The sequence below is a fragment of the Myxocyprinus asiaticus genome, chromosome 9, assembly GCF_019703515.2.
Source record: "Myxocyprinus asiaticus isolate MX2 ecotype Aquarium Trade chromosome 9, UBuf_Myxa_2, whole genome shotgun sequence".
Taxonomy (NCBI): domain Eukaryota; kingdom Metazoa; phylum Chordata; class Actinopteri; order Cypriniformes; family Catostomidae; genus Myxocyprinus; species Myxocyprinus asiaticus.
In genome coordinates, this window is record NC_059352.1 from 22521570 (window position 1) to 22541392 (window position 19823).

Consider the following 19823-nt stretch of genomic DNA (forward strand, 5'->3'; position numbering starts at 1 on the left):
TTCACTCTATTGCATACTAATTCCCAGTGGAAAACAGTTATACAAGGCCTTGCACTTCAAAAGACAGCATTAAAACAGGAAGCAAGGCAAAACAAACAAACATAACAAATATATGCATTAGAGTTGACATATGCTGATGAAACTGACTGGAAACACTCTGAAAGCTACAGATGGTTTGGACGCTTTCTACACAGCACACACCCTCTTTTATGAGTGATTGAAAGGCTTAGGACGATTCAGCGCCGGGCGTGCATCCTCACGGCCTGGCCACGCCCTCCTCCTCATCACAGATGTATTCAGACAAGGTTTTTAAGGTAAATATTAGATGTTTGCATGTGGGATTCTCCTGTACTGACGAACCCCCAGCGCGAGTTCTTTATTCCACGCTGTAATTAAAAACAATAACCTTACCTTACATTCACAGCAGATGCACTGAAGGACAGATTATGTCACAGCAGGTGCACTGAAGGTCAGATTATATATTATCAAACATATAATGTGGTTTTTAGATGTTTATAATGATTGATTATGATAGTTAATTTGCGATCACGAATGTGCTTGCCAGCTATATGCACCACCATATTGTTTACATGCAATGCAACATGGGATTCTGAGTTCGTAAAAGAAGCATAGAAGGTACTAAAAACCAAGTCCTACCACTTTCCCAGCACCGAAAGTGGTTAGAATGAGTGATGGACGGAATGGGAGAAGGCTCAAATGGATTGACTATTTTGTATATTCTTTGTTTGATGTCAGAAAAATGGTACCTAAACCTAACCAATAGTGTTCATAAAGATAAATGAGAGGTGAACAAAACAGACATACTTACCCTTAAACTACGCCTAAGCCTAACCGATAATGTTTTAAATTCAAAATCGTCATGAAAAGCACATTTACTGAAGCAACCACGTCATATTGTGTCGCTTCTGTGGCACTTTTGCTTAAATTTCACTTTCATTTAGAGTGTTCTTGGCTTGGCTCATGGCTCGTTCTCCAAGACCAAAGTCTAACACACTATCAGGTGAGCTACAACACAAGTTAATCAGACTGGAATAAGTGTGTAAATAACCACCTGCCTAATATTGTGTAGGTCCCCCTCGTGCCGCCAAAACAGTGTCAATCCGCATCTCAGAATAGCATTCTGAGATGCTATTCTTCTCACCACAATTGTACAGAGCGTTTATCTGAGTTACTGTAGACTTTGTCAGTTCGAACCTGTCTGGCCATTCTCTGTTGACCTCTCTCATCAACAAGGCATTTCTGTCCGCAGAACTGCCGCTCACTGGATGTTTTTTGTTTTTGGCACCATTCAGAGTAAATTCTAGAGACTGTTGTGTGTGAAAATCCCAGGAGATAAGCAGTTACAGAAATACTCAAACCAGCCCGTCTGGCACCAACAATCATCCATGCGATTATCTAATCAGCCAATCGTGTGGTAGCAGTGCAGTGCATAAAATCATGCAGATATGGGTCAGGAGCTTCAGTTAATGTTCACATCAACCATCAGAATGGGGAAAAAAGTGATCTCAGCGATTTGGACTGTGGCATGATTGTTGGTGCCAGACTGGCTGGTTTGAGTATTTCTGTAACTGCTGATCTCCTGGTAACTCAGATAGCCACACTGTTCAATTGTGGTGAGAAGAACAGCATCTCAGAATGCTATTCTGAGATGAAGGTTGGCGCTGTTTTGGCGGCACGAGGGGTCCCTACACAATATTAGGCAGGTGGTTTTAATGTTTTGGCTGATCAGTGTAGGTGTGTCTGTAATACAAGCGTTAAAATGTATCGTTTTTCAAATGATGCGTTATAGTAAAATTTTTTTTATATAATAACATAGCAGGGTGTGAGTAATAGAGCAAAGTATGAGTAAAATAATAGAGTGAATAAGTGTTTATAAAGTCAAAACAGCCATAGTACCCGTGATTTGTGTGAAAGTGAATAAAGCACACTGCTGTTAATTTCACCAGGAAACTGCAGTAAAAATTTTGTTATTGTAACGTTCATTCTATGAAACTAGGTTTAAACATGTGCAAGACGGACATTTAACCGTTGCATCACTGACGTCTTGTTCACTGACGCACGCGATATGTGTAACCCAAGTAATGTACTTAAAAGTAATTACTTTATAATCAGATTACACCAAACACTGCTGACTGACATACTTTTTGTTCTATTTTGTTGCGCTCCATCTAGCTTTTTTTAAAAGCAAGAATGATTAAGCCTTACAAAAAGCTAAAACATTCTGAAAACATTCTACACAACATACTGTATAAAAACTGTATATTAATGACAGAGAGGAGATAGGAAAAGATGATCATTCTGTTCTCAGCATCTCCGAGATCACATTCATCGATACTCTGTTCTTTCCTGCCACCCAAAAACAATTCCCTCCGCCACAGGGAATTCTGTTTGCCAAGTTGAAACCAGGCAGTTTTTTTTCTTCTTTTTTTCGCTTTTACTTTCAGCCAATTCCCTTTGTTGGCAGAGCGCCAGTGTATCTGCATATGACATTTCTGCATGCGTGTGGGTAATTTGTTATATTAATTGGTTCGGAATGTCTCTCCAAAAGAGGAGGGGGAGAAAGAGAGTCAAGGTCGAATAGCTGTGTGTAAAGATTTATATGCTTTTTATGAAGGTATAAATTCTGTTTTGACACACACTTACACTCACAAATGCAAAAACACACACTCACTCTAATCAGTCACCATAGTCCACTTGGTTTTTCAAAGTTGGCATGTACAGTTTGTTCACAATTGCATCTATTCTTTTGCCTAATGTGTGAGGTAAATCTGATCAAATAAATCCTCCCTCAAGAGTACATCATATGATGTCACTACTGAGCAAACACATAATTGGATGAGAGGCAATTAAGTAAGCAGTCACTGGCTGACGGATGTAGGAGCAATGTAAATTCTTTTTGCGTTCATTATGTGCGCAAACACACAAGAACTTTGTACATATACATCCACACATTAATTAAATGTGAACCGGGCTCCAGTCAGGACATAGTTGGTAATGAGCTTTGCATCAGATCCTAATCAGCACAGATCTTGAGCTTGCCCTAACACCTATAATGACCTGGGGTCAGCCGTAGTGTGCCCAGTCGAACAGAAGAACCAGACAAAGCTTATAGAAGTCTCGGCTAAGCCTAGAGACATTATTATCACTCGTCATATCCATTGCTAAAAATGTATTTACCTTTTCTCGATCCAAAGCCAAATATTATATATCTTGGAGTGGCTGTGCTGGCAATGAAAAGTGTGTGTGTGCAAGCCAGATACATATAAAGCAGAACTACAGCCTCAGTCCAACACAAGAACTGCCAGGCCACCATAAAAGGATTCCTTTTGAATGCAAACAAAGTTATTGGCATTGAAATCATCTGCTCATTTTGAGCACAAAGCATAGTTGCAGAGAAACACACAAACATTCCCTATGGGGAAACCTAAGCACAACTAATGCACAGCTACAGATACAATGCAGTGTGCAGAACAAGACACACATGAACAGTAACTGCCTGTAGCTGTGTTCTTGGCAGCTTTGTTGCTCCGGAAGAACTTTTCAGGGTTCCCATGAAGCTATTTATGAATTAAAAGGTTAGTTCACCTAAAAATGAAAATTCTGTCATCATGTACTCACCCTTATGTTGTATCAAACCGTGTGACTTTCTTCCATTGAACACAAAGAGAGATGTTACCATTAGTCACCATTAACTTTCATTGTACAGAAAAAAAAAGATGTAAGTGAATGGTGACTGAGACATATATTTAGCCTATAACATCTCCTTTTGTGTCCAACAGAAGAAAACCACATCGATTTTGAACAACATGAGGGTGAGTAAATGATGACAGGATTTTCATTTTTGGGTGAACTATAACTTTAAGCAAAATTTTTGGATATTTTAAAGTTGTATAACTTGCATGACAAAAGTACATTTCTTAATTTTACATATGTTCACAAATCAGCCTCTCTTTCAATCACTCTCTCTTTCTCCGCTGGGTAGAGCAGTTAGCACATGACTTTTTCAGGATTTTTATCTATGTGTCAAGGCTATCACGCCTAATCTGTGTCAAATAGTGGGCAGACCATAATGAGAGACCATGCCTGCTCTTTCCACACTGACCGCTTCATATTAAATATTTGAGAAAAATTCTATGGCACATTGCCAGAGGAAATGACTCACATTTAAGTGTGTATGTGTGCGTGTGTGTGTGTACTTAGCTATACTGTAGTTTGGAGGCAAAATTCTTCTCAAAAGTGTCCTCATTTAGAAAGAAGAAGAAAAAAAAAAGATACATAAATTTAGTAAATAATGTTTTTTTGTTTTTGTTTTTGGGCTCTAAAAATGCATTAATCTTTTAAGGTTAGGGTCAAAGTGTGAGTTAGAATTAGTTTAAAGTAATTATATAAAGACAATAGAAGTCTATGGTAGGTCCACATTTACATAGCTAAGTAAACATGTGTTTAAAAATAGTTACAATTTATAAATGAAAAAATACTCAAAAGCTTATTTATTGAGCAACTTTTTGGCCTACCAGCCTTTTTAGCTGTAGTCTATATTAGTTAAAATATTTTATGTAACATTTTTTATACTTTTAAAAATTCACAAGTACAGTATAACTAAAAAAATAAAAAAAATAAAAAAGAAGATTGTTTAATGTAAAACAAGCTGATAAAATATAATTTTCAAGGTCAGAGAACAGCCAGAGAACAGACACAACTTTAAAAAAAAAGAAGAAAAAAAGGAGTGGCTCCAAAAATATCTGACCATGATTTTTTTGATGCAGTTCAAGCTCATTGTTATGAAATCTTTTATAAGAAAAAAAAAAAAAAAAAAAAAAAAATCGAGAACCTGGACCACATCCACATTTCATACTGACCCTACCTATTTTCGTGATGCAAACTCACACAGAATCCACCAAGCAACGTCAAACATCATCTGGGGCTAATTCTACTTTGGATCACCTTATCGTCAGCAGTAAACCGGTTAAACAACTTACGATTGGCCACGTCATATTAATCAGAGCTTGATTCGCCCAGGCAGGGGATCCTTAAAGAAAGATTAATGTGTTTTAGAGTGCAACTGAGGCAACCTTAATGAGATTGCTATCTCTTTAATGAAGAAATGGTGCAGTCAGTGAGAGAAAACAGAGAAAGGGAGTAGAGAGAGAGAGAGAGAGAGAGAGAGAGAGAGAGAGAGAGAGAGGGGGGGCATATGCTCTTGTCAAGCATTAAAGCTCAGCATAATGCTAAATTAAAGGGTTGAAGTAGTCCACAGAGCATATGAAAAGCTAGATGTTAATACCATGTGAAATATACAGTAAAAAAAAAATTAATTCTAAGCATTCTAAGTATGGAATGTCATGAATAGTTCAACCAGTCATCACATCTGATCTCGTAAAAACAATATTTTACAGTATGAAGGTTTTTAAGGGCACCTATTTTTTGCACCTATTTTTTAAGTGGGCACTTGGTGCCATGACAATAAAAAAATAAAAATAAATAATAATAATAAAAATTATATGTGGCATGGGGGGGCGTGGTCATGTGTCGGTCTGCGGGAGAGAGAGAGCGGTAACGATCGTCACCTGGGTTATGATTACTCTAACACCTGTCTCTAATTATAGTGATGGTGGAGGGAGAGCTGAAAAGGCACGCCAGAGTGTCAGAGCATGGAGAGAGAGTGATCAGAGAGCATGACAGCCCAAACTAAGAGAATGTTTTAGTATTGAAGAGTGCTTTCATTTGTCTACAAATTTATGTTATCGACGGTTACCGTCGATTGTGTGTTGAGCAAGCAATCAAAGAGACTGACCGTGAACCGGTTTCGTTGTCTCCTGACTCCTCCATTGCCCACAAACTTAGATCCTTCACATAATAATAATAATAATACATTTAATATATATATATATATATATATATATATATATATATATATATATATATATAAATAGCTCAAATCCTATTTTATTTTTTAATTTTATTTTAATAAATCCAGCAAAATTTGCAATGCTCACAATGCATTTTCACTGTATGGAAAAGTGCAGCTTTGATATTTTGCTAAAGTGGAAGATAAAAAAAGTAATATGAGTTTAGTATTACAAGACAATAGGTAGATAATGACAGTTCACCCAAAAATGAAAATGCTGTCATCACTTACTCACCCTCATGCCATTCCAAACTTGCACAACATTCTCTCTTTTGTGGAACGCAGAATGTAAGATAGAATGTTACAAACTGAAATTGTATGAAACAAAAAGTTCAAACAAAGTGAATAGTGACTGAGGCTAACATTTTGCTTAACATCTCCTTTTGGATTTTATGAAAGAAAGAGAGACATACGGGTTTGAGTGAACTATCCCTTTAAAGATACCGTTTTTACCTAAACAAAAGTGCAACTTATATTTTTCATATATGAATATGACATTTGCATTTAAAATCCACTTGGATTGAATGAGCATGATGCTTCTGAGTGTATGCAAGAAAAGGAAAAACTTAACTGCCTGCTCTCTAGACTACAGCTGTACGTCTACCCATAATGACTACCCTAGGACAGCCTAAAGGCCTGAATGACCAAGCAGAATCCCAAATTTGAGCTTGTGCTTGCAAATTACCCTAGATGGATGAAGACAGAGGAAGAAAAAAGGGCTGAAGAACAAAGGCCATAGAGAGTAGCTCACAGATTATTACATGGTGTATTGAAGCATGTGATTGTGTGCAGCTGAGAGGCTGCGGATGAGAACACTGGTCATTTTCACTGGGTCATCTGGGACACAGGGTCAGCCAGTGGGGATTTCCATGAGGCTGTGACATGACCTCAGGAGAGAACGTGTGCATGTGTGTTTGTGTATGTATGGAGGTTAAAGTCAGTGCTCGAGGGCATGACCGAGAACAGCTCTAAGTGATGTGAACCAAAGGCTAGGGTGGACAGAGAAAAAGAGAAAAAGAGAAAGATACAGATCTGACTTTTCAAAACCCTTTATTGACCACTTCATTCAACAAAAATATTATCTTATGTACCCTCAGCACTCTGCCCTCAAACACTTAAAACAGTGAGAAAAGAACAGCCAGTCTGGCACCAACAATCATGCCAAGGTCCAAATCACGGAGATAAATTTTTTTCCCCATTCTGATGGTTAATGTGAACATTAACTGAAGCTCCTGACCCATATCTACATGATTTTATGAACTGCACTGCTGCCACGTGATTGGCTGATTAAATAATCGCATGGATGATTGTTGGTGCCAGATGGGCTGGTTTGAGTATTTCTGTAACTTCTATATATATATATATATATGTGTGTATACACTACCGGTCAAAGGTTTTGAAACACTTGACTGAAATGTTTCTCATGATCTTAAAAATCTTTTGATCTGAAGGTATATGCTTAAATGTTTGAAATTAGTTTTGTAGACAAAAATATATTTATGCCACCATATTAATTTATTTCATTATAAAACTAAAATTTTATTTTAAAAAAATAAGTTTTTGAAATTGATGACTTGGACCAAATAATAAAGAAAAGCAGCCAATAAGTGCCCAACATAGATGGGAACTCCTTCAATACTGTTTAAAAAGCATCCCAGGGTGATACCTCAAGAAGTTGGTTGAGAAAATGTCAAGAGTACATGTCTGCAAATTCTAGGCAAAGTGTGACTACTTTTAAGATGCTAAAATATAACACAGTTTTGATTTATTTTGGATTTTGTTTAGTCACAACATAATTCCCATAGTTCCATTTATGTTATTCCATAGTTTTGATGACTTTACTATTATTCGAAAATGTGAAGAAAAAAAATTATATTAAAGAATAAATGTTTCAAAACTTTTGACCGGTAGTATATATATATATATATATAAAATGGGTGTATATAGTCAGTCATAGGTGATATACTCCAATCCAGAAGGGGGCGCCCGCGGTAATGCAACACTGTTTGCTAACCCACAACAGGAATAAGAGCACAAGAAGAAGAGACAATCTATGCACCAACCCAAAACAAGAATGGCTTCTCCTAATGCACAAGTTTTATTTTTCATTATTCTATTTATTTTGTACTTTTATAACACAAGATATGCTTTTCAATTTTGTAGCTGATTGTGACCATATACCTTTTGTTTTTTATCAACCCTACAAAAAAATATGGCCTATGCAAGAGTGCATTCTGTTTACTGCTTAGTGCTTAATACACTAAAGGAGGCTGTACTGTACTGGGGACTAAATGCCGCTAATTGGAACAAACTGTAATTTGCACTACTGTCTGTTCAAAATAAATGAAAAGAAACCTAGCATTTGGGATTTGTTGCTTTTTCCTGTTTCTTCTAGAGTTTAGAAAATATAATTTAGAAGAGAACAACGATATGTTTCCATCCAATTCTGGAATAAAGATATGCGGAAAAACATAATATCGCAAAAACAATGTATGAAAAAAGTCATGTTTCCATTCCATGTGTTCAAAAGAACAAAATTGTCACTTCCGGATAGATATTAGCCACAGTGACTCTTTTATTAATAAAATACTCACGGTTTAGAGCACACAAACAAAACACTGAAAAAAACTTTGTCTCATTTCTGGGCGTGACATCACATCACACAGTTCTGGGAGCACAATGTGTTTGTGTTCCTCCTTATGTCTTTGAGGTGCGAGTCTATAATATATCTTTCAGAAGTGTCAATAAACTTGCTCTTCCGGACAGTTCAAGTTTGTATTCGACTTATTTGCTCTGCAAACTCTTTGAAGGCATTGGATTTTCAGGACACTGTTATTTCAGGATGACCGGAGCAACTTTTCAGATGTGATGAATGGTCCTCTGGTTAGTCCAGAGGTTTTTTTGATGATCATATATTCATATATATAAATTCGGTAAATGTGTTTTATTACAGAATAAAAAATTTATCCACCTCAAGTGAGCATATAAATTCTTCATGCACATTTTTGAGATTTTATTCGCATCTCTGTGTTTCTATCCAGCAGTTTTTACGCGATATCCCAAAATGTGCATAAACATACGTGGATGGAAATCCAGCTTATGTCTTACACTGTCTTCATATTTTCTGAGTAAGATAATTCAATATCGCATCTGAAATCGCATCTCAAACACTTCTCAAATTCTTTCAAGACCGCATTATCTGAGCGTTCATACTCATTTCATTTTTAATTATTTGAGCTATTTATCTGAGCTAATATTATCCACATACAATTTATATATCTATACTTTTATTCTAAGTTGAAAATTGTCTAACATGTTTATATTTTTATTTCATGTAAGGAATTTTAGGAGAAACAATTGAGACAGAGACAGTATACTTTTAAGTTTGAACTTATGAGTCTACTAAGCCATGAAAGATCAAACTCTAAACAATTACATTTGCTCTAGGAACAAAGCACATTACTTCAGGAGAAAGGAAAAAGAAAGAAAGAAATGTAAAGTTATTTCATATAAGTAACAGCATGTTGTGACCTTTATATGACCCTGGATCAGAGTGTGGACAACTCAGAGTATGCCAGTCTAACACTGACTCACACACATATAAAAACTTTCTAAACTGCTAAACTGTTTTCGTCATACCCTTCTCGCTGCTTTCCACTATTTTCCCTCTTTTCTTTTCCTCTCTCAATTTCTCTCCAGAGCCATACAAACAGCCACAGTGAATCCATCAGCATTTGACAAGTGCAGTCATCCGAGAGAGTGAGTACGTCGTGGCCCCCAAAAGATTCCTCTTTAAACGCAATGTTTTACCAACAAACTTTACCAAGCTGGAACACATTAGGGCCAAACTGGAGAGCTTGAGGCACCGGAGGGGGTCAGTCGTTTGCTAGAGCACTCTAGGTACATTACTCGCTGCCTCAAAAAAGGAAGTCATACATAAGTTGATGGGTAGTAAATGTGAATGGATGTGTTTTAACCCATTAGCTCTTGTAGCTCTTTTGCATTTTGTGTAAATCACATTTTGGGGTGTGAAGGGGTTCACTCTGCTCATAGGTCACCCATGCCACTTCACATGCCCTTTGACCCCTGTTAATGTAGCCTTTAGTGAGAAAGGTGATGAAACCGATTGGATGGAGAGCTGGCACAGTTTCAGCAAATTCGAATCCATACAAATACCACCTGAGTGCCTGAGGGCCAGTATATTGTGTGTGATTGTAAATATGCAAGTCATAAAAATATTTGCTTTTGTCTAGTCAGCTAGACGCATGCTTCACACTACTATTTCTATTTCTGGACTGAAAGTTATGAGATGAAGACTAATCAAATTAATCTCCTTAATCTCATGAAACCTGTCGAGAACATTTCCCGGTCATACTTCACCAGAAAATCAAAAGAAAGAAATTATATTGTGCATAAAAAAATTTAACAGAAGAAAAATCATTATTATAGTAATATAAAAAATGTGTATATATTATTTACATGATAAAATATTTATACATCATAGTAGTATTTGTTGTATCTTTAATTACTCTTAATGTTAACTGATAAAAAAATAAATAAAATAAATGTAAATTACTGTAATGCAATAATGAGAATTTAATGCACATCGACTATAAAATTCTTGGAGGCAATACAATAATGAGAATTTGGGTAGAAAATGTGCTTCCTTGTCATGAAAATAATGTTATTATGTTACAGGCTTCTTTTTCTATATGCGAAAGATAATTCTTCCTTTTTTGACATGTTTTCATGAGACTCACCTGAATATATTTGATATACAAGTTAATATAACCAGGAGTAACTTAGGGCTGTTGGTTTTAATCAAAACTCAAGCTTTAGCTTTCACCCATTTCATTACCCCTAGTTCTGCCTTGGGACCGGGGTTATTACCCCACAGCAGAATGAGCAGGTCACATCAGACCCCATAAATATGTGTGTGTTCATGGGGGGTGCATTTATTAGTTGAAAGTTATAGTCCGTTTCTCTGTCAGAGATTTTGTTGACCAATGTTTCCAGTTACTTCAAAAGTTATCTTGTGAGCAGCTTCCCTGCTGAACTACAGTGTCTTTGAGTGTCTGAGAAATACTGCTGCAGACTACTGTGAAACTGGGTACAAAATGGAATTTGCTAATACCAGTGTTGGGTGTAATTATATACAAAGTAATTGGTTACTGTAATTTAATTACATTGTAGGCACAAAAATTAGTGTACATTACATTTTAAATTATTGTAATTACATTACAGTTACTGACTTTCAGTGAAAGTAATTACTCTTAAGGACATTACTTGGGTTACAAATATTTCTAAACAAATATTATTTATGTGTAATACAGTTAAAATGTGAATTCATGTTCATATGTACGTCTGTTTGCATTTCTGTGACAGCTGAAGAGTATGTGACAATGAACAAGGAGAAAATAGACATTATTTTGAATTTGTTGAGCAGAAAAACAAATGTTTGTGACAAGTGTTTTAGAAAGTAATGTAAAAGTAAAGTAATTAGTAATGTGATTACTTTTCCAATAAAGTAATCAGCAAAGTAATTTTATTATAATTTTAGAGAAGTAGTTAGCACTTTGTAGTGGATTACTTTTTTGGGGGTAATTTATGCAACGGATGATACCGTGAAATTAAAGCATGTATTTGTCAGCATTGTTCTACAACCAAATGTTTTTCAATACTCGCTGGCTAACAAATGCAAAAAAGTTATTCAACCTCAACTGCTATTCAGCAGTTTCAGAAATTAATGTACACCATTCATTGCTGCACCAAAAACAGCAACATTTCAAGCATTCTAAAGCTGGCTGTTGCATTTAGAATGTTGAGAAGCATAAAGCGGCTTCCACATGACTCACGTCGTGTATCAACGCTCCGCTCAACACCAGCATCAAAGCTACTTTGCACTCCACAGGAAAAGTGTTGCAGAAAGCCCACAGAGGTACGATTTTATGAGTGTGCCAGATAAGAAAGTGGTAGGTGTGCACAGTAAACATTGAAAACATGTAATTGGAGATGAGAATACATTTCTTGTAATTGCTTCGATACATTACCTGCAGAAAGTATACAGAGGATTTGTTTACATTTAGGTCTTAGGATGTTCTTGGTAAATTAAAGGGGTCATGACAAAGGGGCCTACTCTTTTTTTTTTTAAAATAATTTTATTATCTTCCCTGAGGTCCACTGCTAATTTTAGTCAAGTTTTTTTTTTTTTTGTACCAAAACAGTAATATTTTAGTAATATATGATCATTTTCCACCCCATCTCTGGCCCTCTGACTGAAATGCTCTGTTTTGGCCTCAGCACCTCCTTTAAATTTCAACATAAACGGCCACTGTTATGACTGGCTAACATCATGCAGCCCCTCGAATAAAGCTGTATTTGAAACTCAGTTGGAAGAGAATGAACAAGCTCCACAAAATCATAAAACAAAATTTCAGGGTTTACACATAACACACATCCAAAACATTGCATCCGAATATATTAAAATGTTAATTCAAGCACAGCAGCACCATAAACTATCAAACAGTCATGACATTTGAAATATTCATGAATGAAACTGTTTACTTACAGTTTTGTGATCAGGTCTAAATGGTGTTTTTAACTGCCCCTCCCTTCAATAACAGTTCCTTTGCAAAGCTTGAATCATATTATGACTGATTCACAAACATTCCACGCTGATATGAGCTGGAAAAAAACCGCACATACATAGTCCAATGCACGATGAAACAAGATGCAGACACATAGAGTATCATCCTGCACTGATGCGCACATCGTTGGAAACGCATCAAAACAGCCAAAGACGTCCATCTAATGCATGATTTCATACACCAACAATTAAAAATAGCGCAGATGGGTGAAAGAAAGCGTCCTGACACGTTTGTGCTCGAAACAGCAAGACAGAGCAGCTGAATGAAACAGAATGGGGTCTCCTTTTCAGAGTTTTACCTTGACACAGCGTCTTTTAAAAGCTGTGCGAGATACATGACAACGGTCAAAGACATCTGTCTAGTGGATGTTTATATACAAAATTAATTTAATTAGACCAGATATCAGGGTTTGTGTAGTGATGAGGCGAGACAGCGAGGATCCAAATGCAGAACTTTTAATGATAATCAAACAGAAGAAGATACAACTCAACGAAGAAGGTAAACATAAACTCCACAGCAGTATGCTGGCTTACAAAGCTCTACATACAAACAAGAACCGGAAGCAAAGAACAAGAGGGTATCTATACTGTACACATAGGATAACAAGGAAATGAAGAACACCTGGGATACAATTAGGGCAAAGAACAGGAAGACAGACATAAGAGGAAGATACAAAACTTCAAACTAAGAATCTTTTCAAAATAAGATTCCATGGGGAAAACATAAGAATGATGTGACGTGACACCAGATCGGTCCCCTTTGGTGTTCAGGAATAGTTAGCAGGCCACACGAGACCAGTCTGTCCTGCCCTCTCTCTGTTTATGAACTGAGCACCAGTGGGCAGGGCCAAGAGTGCGATGATTTAAAGTAGCCGTTGATGTAATTGCTGTAGAGGTGGCCATGAAGTAATGGGCATCCTAGTGATGTAGGGAAATCGCAGAAGTAGAGAACAAAGCGTTTTTGCAGCTTGGTTTCAATAAATGCTTTTATTGCATTGAGGATTAAGTTTTGAGTTTTACAGTACATTTTTATAATAGAATGACCTCTTATATGTCAAAATATCAAGAAAATTGTATTCCTCATGACATGACCCCTTTAAAATTTAGCTAATTTAGTTTAAAGAACTGAGGTCTCGGGATGCTCAGAAACAATAAGGTAAATATTTATGAACAAAAAGAAATGATGAAACATTCAATATTTCATATCTCTTTGACATTTTCAAAATATTTATTGTTGCTTGGTGTTTTAAAAGACATCATTAGTGAGATTAAAATGTGTGAAAATCATACAATCTTAAATTGGACCTGACATTGCAAAGACAGACTTTTTGTATATGCAAACTGCCGATTCAATGTATTCGGCAATGCTGACAAAAGTCATGTGAAAACTACTATTTCCCAACAAACACCAACAGGCTTAACACAGTGATCCAACAAAACTCAATAACTGTGTTTTTTGATGTTTGTTGCCATTTGCTGGGGCAGTGTGAATTGGCCTTCAATTACATAAGAACAGTACCAAACTTTATTTGATCCAAAAATCTCTGAACTGGTCAAATTGATATATTCCTTTATTATGAAAAAATACAGCTTTAATTTAGGACTCTAGTAAATTAAATAAATAAAAATGTAATCTAATAGGCTTATTTTCATTTATAATCTATTTGGAGCTTGGTTTTAGGAAGTTCAATGACCCAAACGGAATGTTTGGATTTTATTAGAGCTGTCAGAATTAATGCATTAATGCATGTGATTAATTTAAAAAGTTTATCGCGTTAATTTTTCTTAATCGCGATTAACGCATTTACCTTTAATACAGCATAAACACTGGTGTGAAGGGTGGAACATTTGAAACGTGTCCGCCCATAGTCATTACACTGATGCACACGCCACAAACAGACAGTGCCAGAGCCCTTCTATCAGTCTACAATTTAAGCATTATATGGCATAATGCGGCGGTCCCATAGACATTCTATGGGCAATACTGTCATAATACTCTCCTATGATAGAGCCGTGGAGGTTGTTATCTCAGAAAATAAAAGAATCTCTGACAGCGCTTCCCTGTCAGTGATAAAATGATGGTTTTTGATTTACAAAACAAACCCAGATGTGACTTGTGATAGAAATTGAGTTTTGTTCAACCAATGTAATGTGCATTTTAATTACCACAGAAGCACACCAAATCTTAACTATCACCAAAACACTGAATGAGACGTTTTTGTCTGCAAGCGCTTTTCATGGTAAGTTTAAAGCGCACTCTGAAGCAAATCATGAACGCAGCTTCATGATTGCTGTAGGAAAGCGGATAGCTACAGTCTACCATCAGATTAATATTGTAGAGGATGAGAGTTTAAGAGATTTAATGCCCATTGCAATGAATACGCAACCAATGGGGAAACTAGTTCTTTCAATTAGTCGAACTCCCACTTAGATTTTGGGAAACGTTTAATGTTACTTGAATTGGTGCTATTTGAGTGCATTTCTTTCTTTATACTATGGAAGGCTTTGTATGTAAAATGTTAAAAAAGCATTATATAGTTACATTTTGTTTTCTTTTCTTCCCTAAGATGGATATTAATGTCAGCACTTTCAAAATATGTGATTAATCGTGATTAACTACAAAAAAAGAAAAAGAAAAAAAAAGAAATATGCGATTAATCGTGATTACAAATTTTCATCGACTGACAGCACTAGATTTCACATAATGGCTGTAAATGGCTGAGAGTGTCAGGTCACAAGAGCCATTGAGAAAATTCTGTCATGCCTGATTAGAGCCAGTAAAGTAGAAGCAATTATTTTGCCTCTCCACCAAAGAAGACACTTCTAATGTCTCTTAGAGAGTACAGAGCACCATTATCATCTTATAATCTTTAAAGATTTGAAGTCTACCATTGAATTGTCATAGTAATGAACTGGGTGATACACTACAGCTTAATATCACAGTCACAAAGGTTACCACAAAAGCCAATTAAGCATTTCACTACTGAAAAACACAAATAAAAGGTGATCAGAGAAGAAAAACCTTTTGAACTTAAATTAGGAGAACCTCTGATGGCCTACCTGGGGCAGCCTGTATCTCCACTAGGCCTCCAACCATGATAAGAGCCTCAAGGATCTTTACATGGTGTTCTGGGTTCACATCCGCACTGGAACGAGAGAGAGAGAGAGAGAGAGAGAGAGAGAGAGAGAGAGAGAGAGAGAGAGAGAGAGAGAGAGAGAGAGAGAGAGAGATATTTTAAGATTAAGTATATATTATCATATCATGTCTAAAAGTAAGGTAGAAAATGAGACCTCAAATTAATGCTATAGTACAATGGTTCTCAAGTGGTTTTGCTTCAACACCCAAATTTTACATTGGACAACAATTGTAAATCCAATACAGTACTAAAACTAAACAAAAAGTTTGCACGATGGATACAGCAAAATACCATAGAGTTCAATTGGAAGCACAGACTTTGACATCAACAACTAAATAAATTGAATGCATTTTCATCTCCCCTTTTAAAGTGTATAAGCATATTTATTTTGCTATCCTAACTATGCATGATTATATGGCTAGTTTCCATCATTTTTTTCCTGTTCAGAACAGACCTGCAAACCACCAGTTGTGAACCACTGCTCTAGTTGGCTATATGACTATATATGATATAAAGTTCAGGAAAGAAGAAGTGAGACACACCCACAAAACACACAACAATTAATTAGGTCTCACATACACATAGGTCATGTCATGAGATGCAGCGACTGATCTGCTTGGGGGACTAGTGACTGCTTGGTTATGGTCAGAGCTCTATTGGAGTTTTAGAGGCAAACATTCATTTGTTTATGTATTCAGCTGTAATGCAGGTCCTGTGATGGTTCTGTGACCTAAGGCAGTGTCTGAAGCTGATGACAAACCACAATGATTGTTTGAGGCATAATCCATTCTCTTTTCCTTCTCACCCACACCCTTCTCAGTTCCTCTCTCTCTCTCTCTCTCTCTCTCTCTCTCTCTCTGTAATATGGAAGCCCTGAACCGCACTGTGAAAGAAAAAAAAAACACTAGGTGTTTTTTTTAGGTGTCTTTGTGCCTTCCTGGGCCTATGTCCTACAATATTTTTTTCTCTCAAAAACTTGTTTTGAGCGACACAGCTTCAACCACAGCACAATGTCAAGTTAAAGGAAGATGCATAGCTGCTTGAGAAAATGGTGCACGCTTCGTGTTCAATCATCGTCTGGCTTTCTGGTTGTTCCTTGGTCTGTTAAATGAGGGGAAGCACTGAGAATTTGCGTCTCTTAAATATTGCAACGTAGGCAATGCCTGTCCTTTTGTTGTGATGTGTGTACAACTGGTAATGTTAATATTGTTGTAAGTAATGTTATAATTTCTGGATGAATAAAATAATGTATGCACTGATGGAATGTATGTCCTTAAATTGTTGAGCGTGGGGTTGCTGTCCTTTTCTGCATATCACTACTCCCTTCTGCATATCGTTGTGCCGTTTTGTGGCGCATTCTGCATAACGCGACAGCCCATGCCACCCCATTTCACGGCCCGGTTCTCCCAATGGCCAGTCTGTGCCTGGCAGGCAGTGACAGAGATTACTTTTGTTCAACTTGAATGTGATTTTATCATTTGAAGATCTATGCATTGTGCTATTTAGGCTCATAGCTCACTGTACACTTTATTCTCTGCTATCTTTGATTGTGTTTGACACATCAATGGCAATAAACGTTCTTTATTCCAGAGTCCCGACTCACGACAAATAACACAATAATCGTTCGTGAACTCGTGTTATTACCATGCACATACAGTGTTTAGGGTACCTTTCTCTTTATCATTAAACATTAAATGCATGCATGACTTAAACTTCTGTTGCTTATATGAATTTAAATCATCAGCTTTGTACACAGCCAAGGTAAACTGCACCTTATCTTTGTGTTTGGATTTAAAGCATTTTGTGAATCAAAGGCTGTTTTCTTTAGTCCTTTAAATAAATGCAGATTCCCTTAGCGTGCACTCGAGTATCTGTGCTCACGCTGCTGTCACCCAACACACATTCAGCCAAACAAATGTTATTTCACATAGGCCTAAGGCTGACATTTACTTCGATTTATAATAGCTATCTCAAAATAAATAAATAATTGTTTTAGAGTTCGGGTTTAGTCAAGCTAATATAACTTAGATAGTTAGTGCAATTTACTTTTAAATATTGGGTGAATTGAACCTAAAAAAGCTTTAAATATTTTTATACATATTTTTTTTATAATTCGTGTATATTTTAACACTACACATAACTAAATCTATTTAAATTACTCACAAGAAACACAAAAGTTATTGTTAATAATATTTATTGACCAACATGTGTACAAATGGGTTGACAAAACAACAATCTTTCACCGATAATCATCTTTGAATGTTTTAATGCACAATACAGTAAAACTTTAATACATAAGAATCACATCTGATCTGGCATCCAGTTCTTTAAAAAAAAAAAAAAAAAAAAAAAAAAATCCACCAATCCTTGTTGATGCATTTTGTCAGTACTTCATTGTCCTCAAAATGATAGCAAAAGAAAGACTGAAAGATTTCCATATCACACGGGTGTACAACAGCTAATTCTGTGTTGAATTCAAATGGGTCAGCAGTATGCTGCTTGGGTGTGAGACCGGTGGTTCCCTATCTGTCACTCACTCGAAATTGTGTCGATGTCGTGACTCTAGGGGTCACTCTTGGGAGCCCGAGACACCTCTGGTCTTTGATAAAAGGCCAATGAAAATTGGCGAGTGGTATTTGCATGCCACTCCCCTGGACATACGGGTATAAAAGGAGCTGGTATGCAACCACTCATTCAGATTTTCTCTTCGGAGCCGAACGGTCATGCTCACTGAGCTGAATTACTACTGTTCATTCACCTTTGCTGGATCTGATGGCGCATTTCAGCTGCTTCTCCCTCCTCTGCACTGGTGCACTGCAGAGAACGCCCCTGGGCACTTCGGCAGAAAAAAGAGAGTATATTTTCTGAAAGAGTTCATTTCTCTAAAAGAGTATATTTCTCTAAAAGAGCAGCACACACGGAACGTCTTTTTAAAGACGTGTCTTTTTAAAGATGTCTTTCCGATTGTGTGTTATTCCTTGTTGCGGTTGTTATCTCTCAACTTCGGATGATCATGATCGCTGTCTTTCGTGTCTGGGCGCGACCCACATGGAGGCAGCGTTCGTGGATGGTTCATGTTCTCACTGCGAGAACATGACCATGGCAACGTTGTGGTCGTGGCTTGCTTTCTACCTACGGGTTTGAGGCCAGCGCGGCTAGCACTGGGGGTGATTTGGGGACCCCAATGGTATCGCCTTAGCCGGGTATCCCCCTGCGGACCTCCCATTCCCCAGCACACTCGTCTGCCCCAGTTGGGTTTCCGGATGAGTCCGCCGGCTCATCTCATGGCAAGTCTGGCCTCTTGTTCAGAGCCCGTGAAGATAATGAACTCTCGGCGCAGCATTGGAGAGTGGGCTTGTCCAGTCAGACGCAGAAGCCTCAGCTGAGATCCCCCCTCGGGGACGATTGCCCAGTCACAGGTTGATGCAGAGATGACGGACATGCTTTCCCAGGCATCCGCTCTCCCCTGAACCCTCGCGGCTCGATGATTGGTTCCTGGGCTCGCGGCGCCGCTCAAAGCAGCCACGCCTCGCTCCAGTGCCTTTCTTCCCGGAAGTGCACAAGGAGCTGACAAAATCGTGGGAGGCACCTTTTACTGCCAGGCCCCGATTCCTCAGTTCCCCCGCCCTCACTACACTCGATGGCGGGGCGGCCAGGGGCTATATGGCGATTCCCCCGGTGGATAAGGCGCTCGTGGTGCACCTATGCCCGCAGAGCGCCGCCACCTGGCAAGGACGCCCTAAGCTCCCGTCCAAGCCCTGTAGGTTCACTTCGTCCCTGACGGCTAAAGCCTACAGCGCTGCTGGACAAGCCACCTCTGCCCTGCACGCCATGGCTCTCCTGCAGGTCCACCAAGCCAAGGCGTTAAAAGAACTGCACGAGGGTAGTTCTGCTCCAGATCTGATGCAGGACCTGCGCTTGGTGACCAACCTCGCTCTCTGAGCGACGAAGGTCATGGCGCGGTCTCTTGGGCGAACGATGGCCACATTAGTGGTCCAGGAGCGCCACCTTTGGCTCAACCTGGTCAAGATGGGTGAGGCCGACAAGACATGGTTCCTTGCTGCCCCTGTTTCCCAGGCTGGCCTATTCGGTGACACCGTCAAGGACTTTG

General features: G+C 37.9%; 1 protein-coding gene across 1 annotated transcript in view; it reads right to left on the reverse strand.

Moving 5' to 3' along the window:
• Positions 1-19823, reverse strand: part of pik3r3b (phosphoinositide-3-kinase, regulatory subunit 3b (gamma)) — a 299954-nt gene that overhangs the window by 109659 nt on the left and 170472 nt on the right. Inside the window, exon 7 of the mRNA XM_051707774.1 lies at positions 15636-15721. Coding sequence (XP_051563734.1) covers positions 15636-15721 — 86 coding nt within the window. The remainder of the gene's footprint in view (positions 1-15635; positions 15722-19823) is intronic.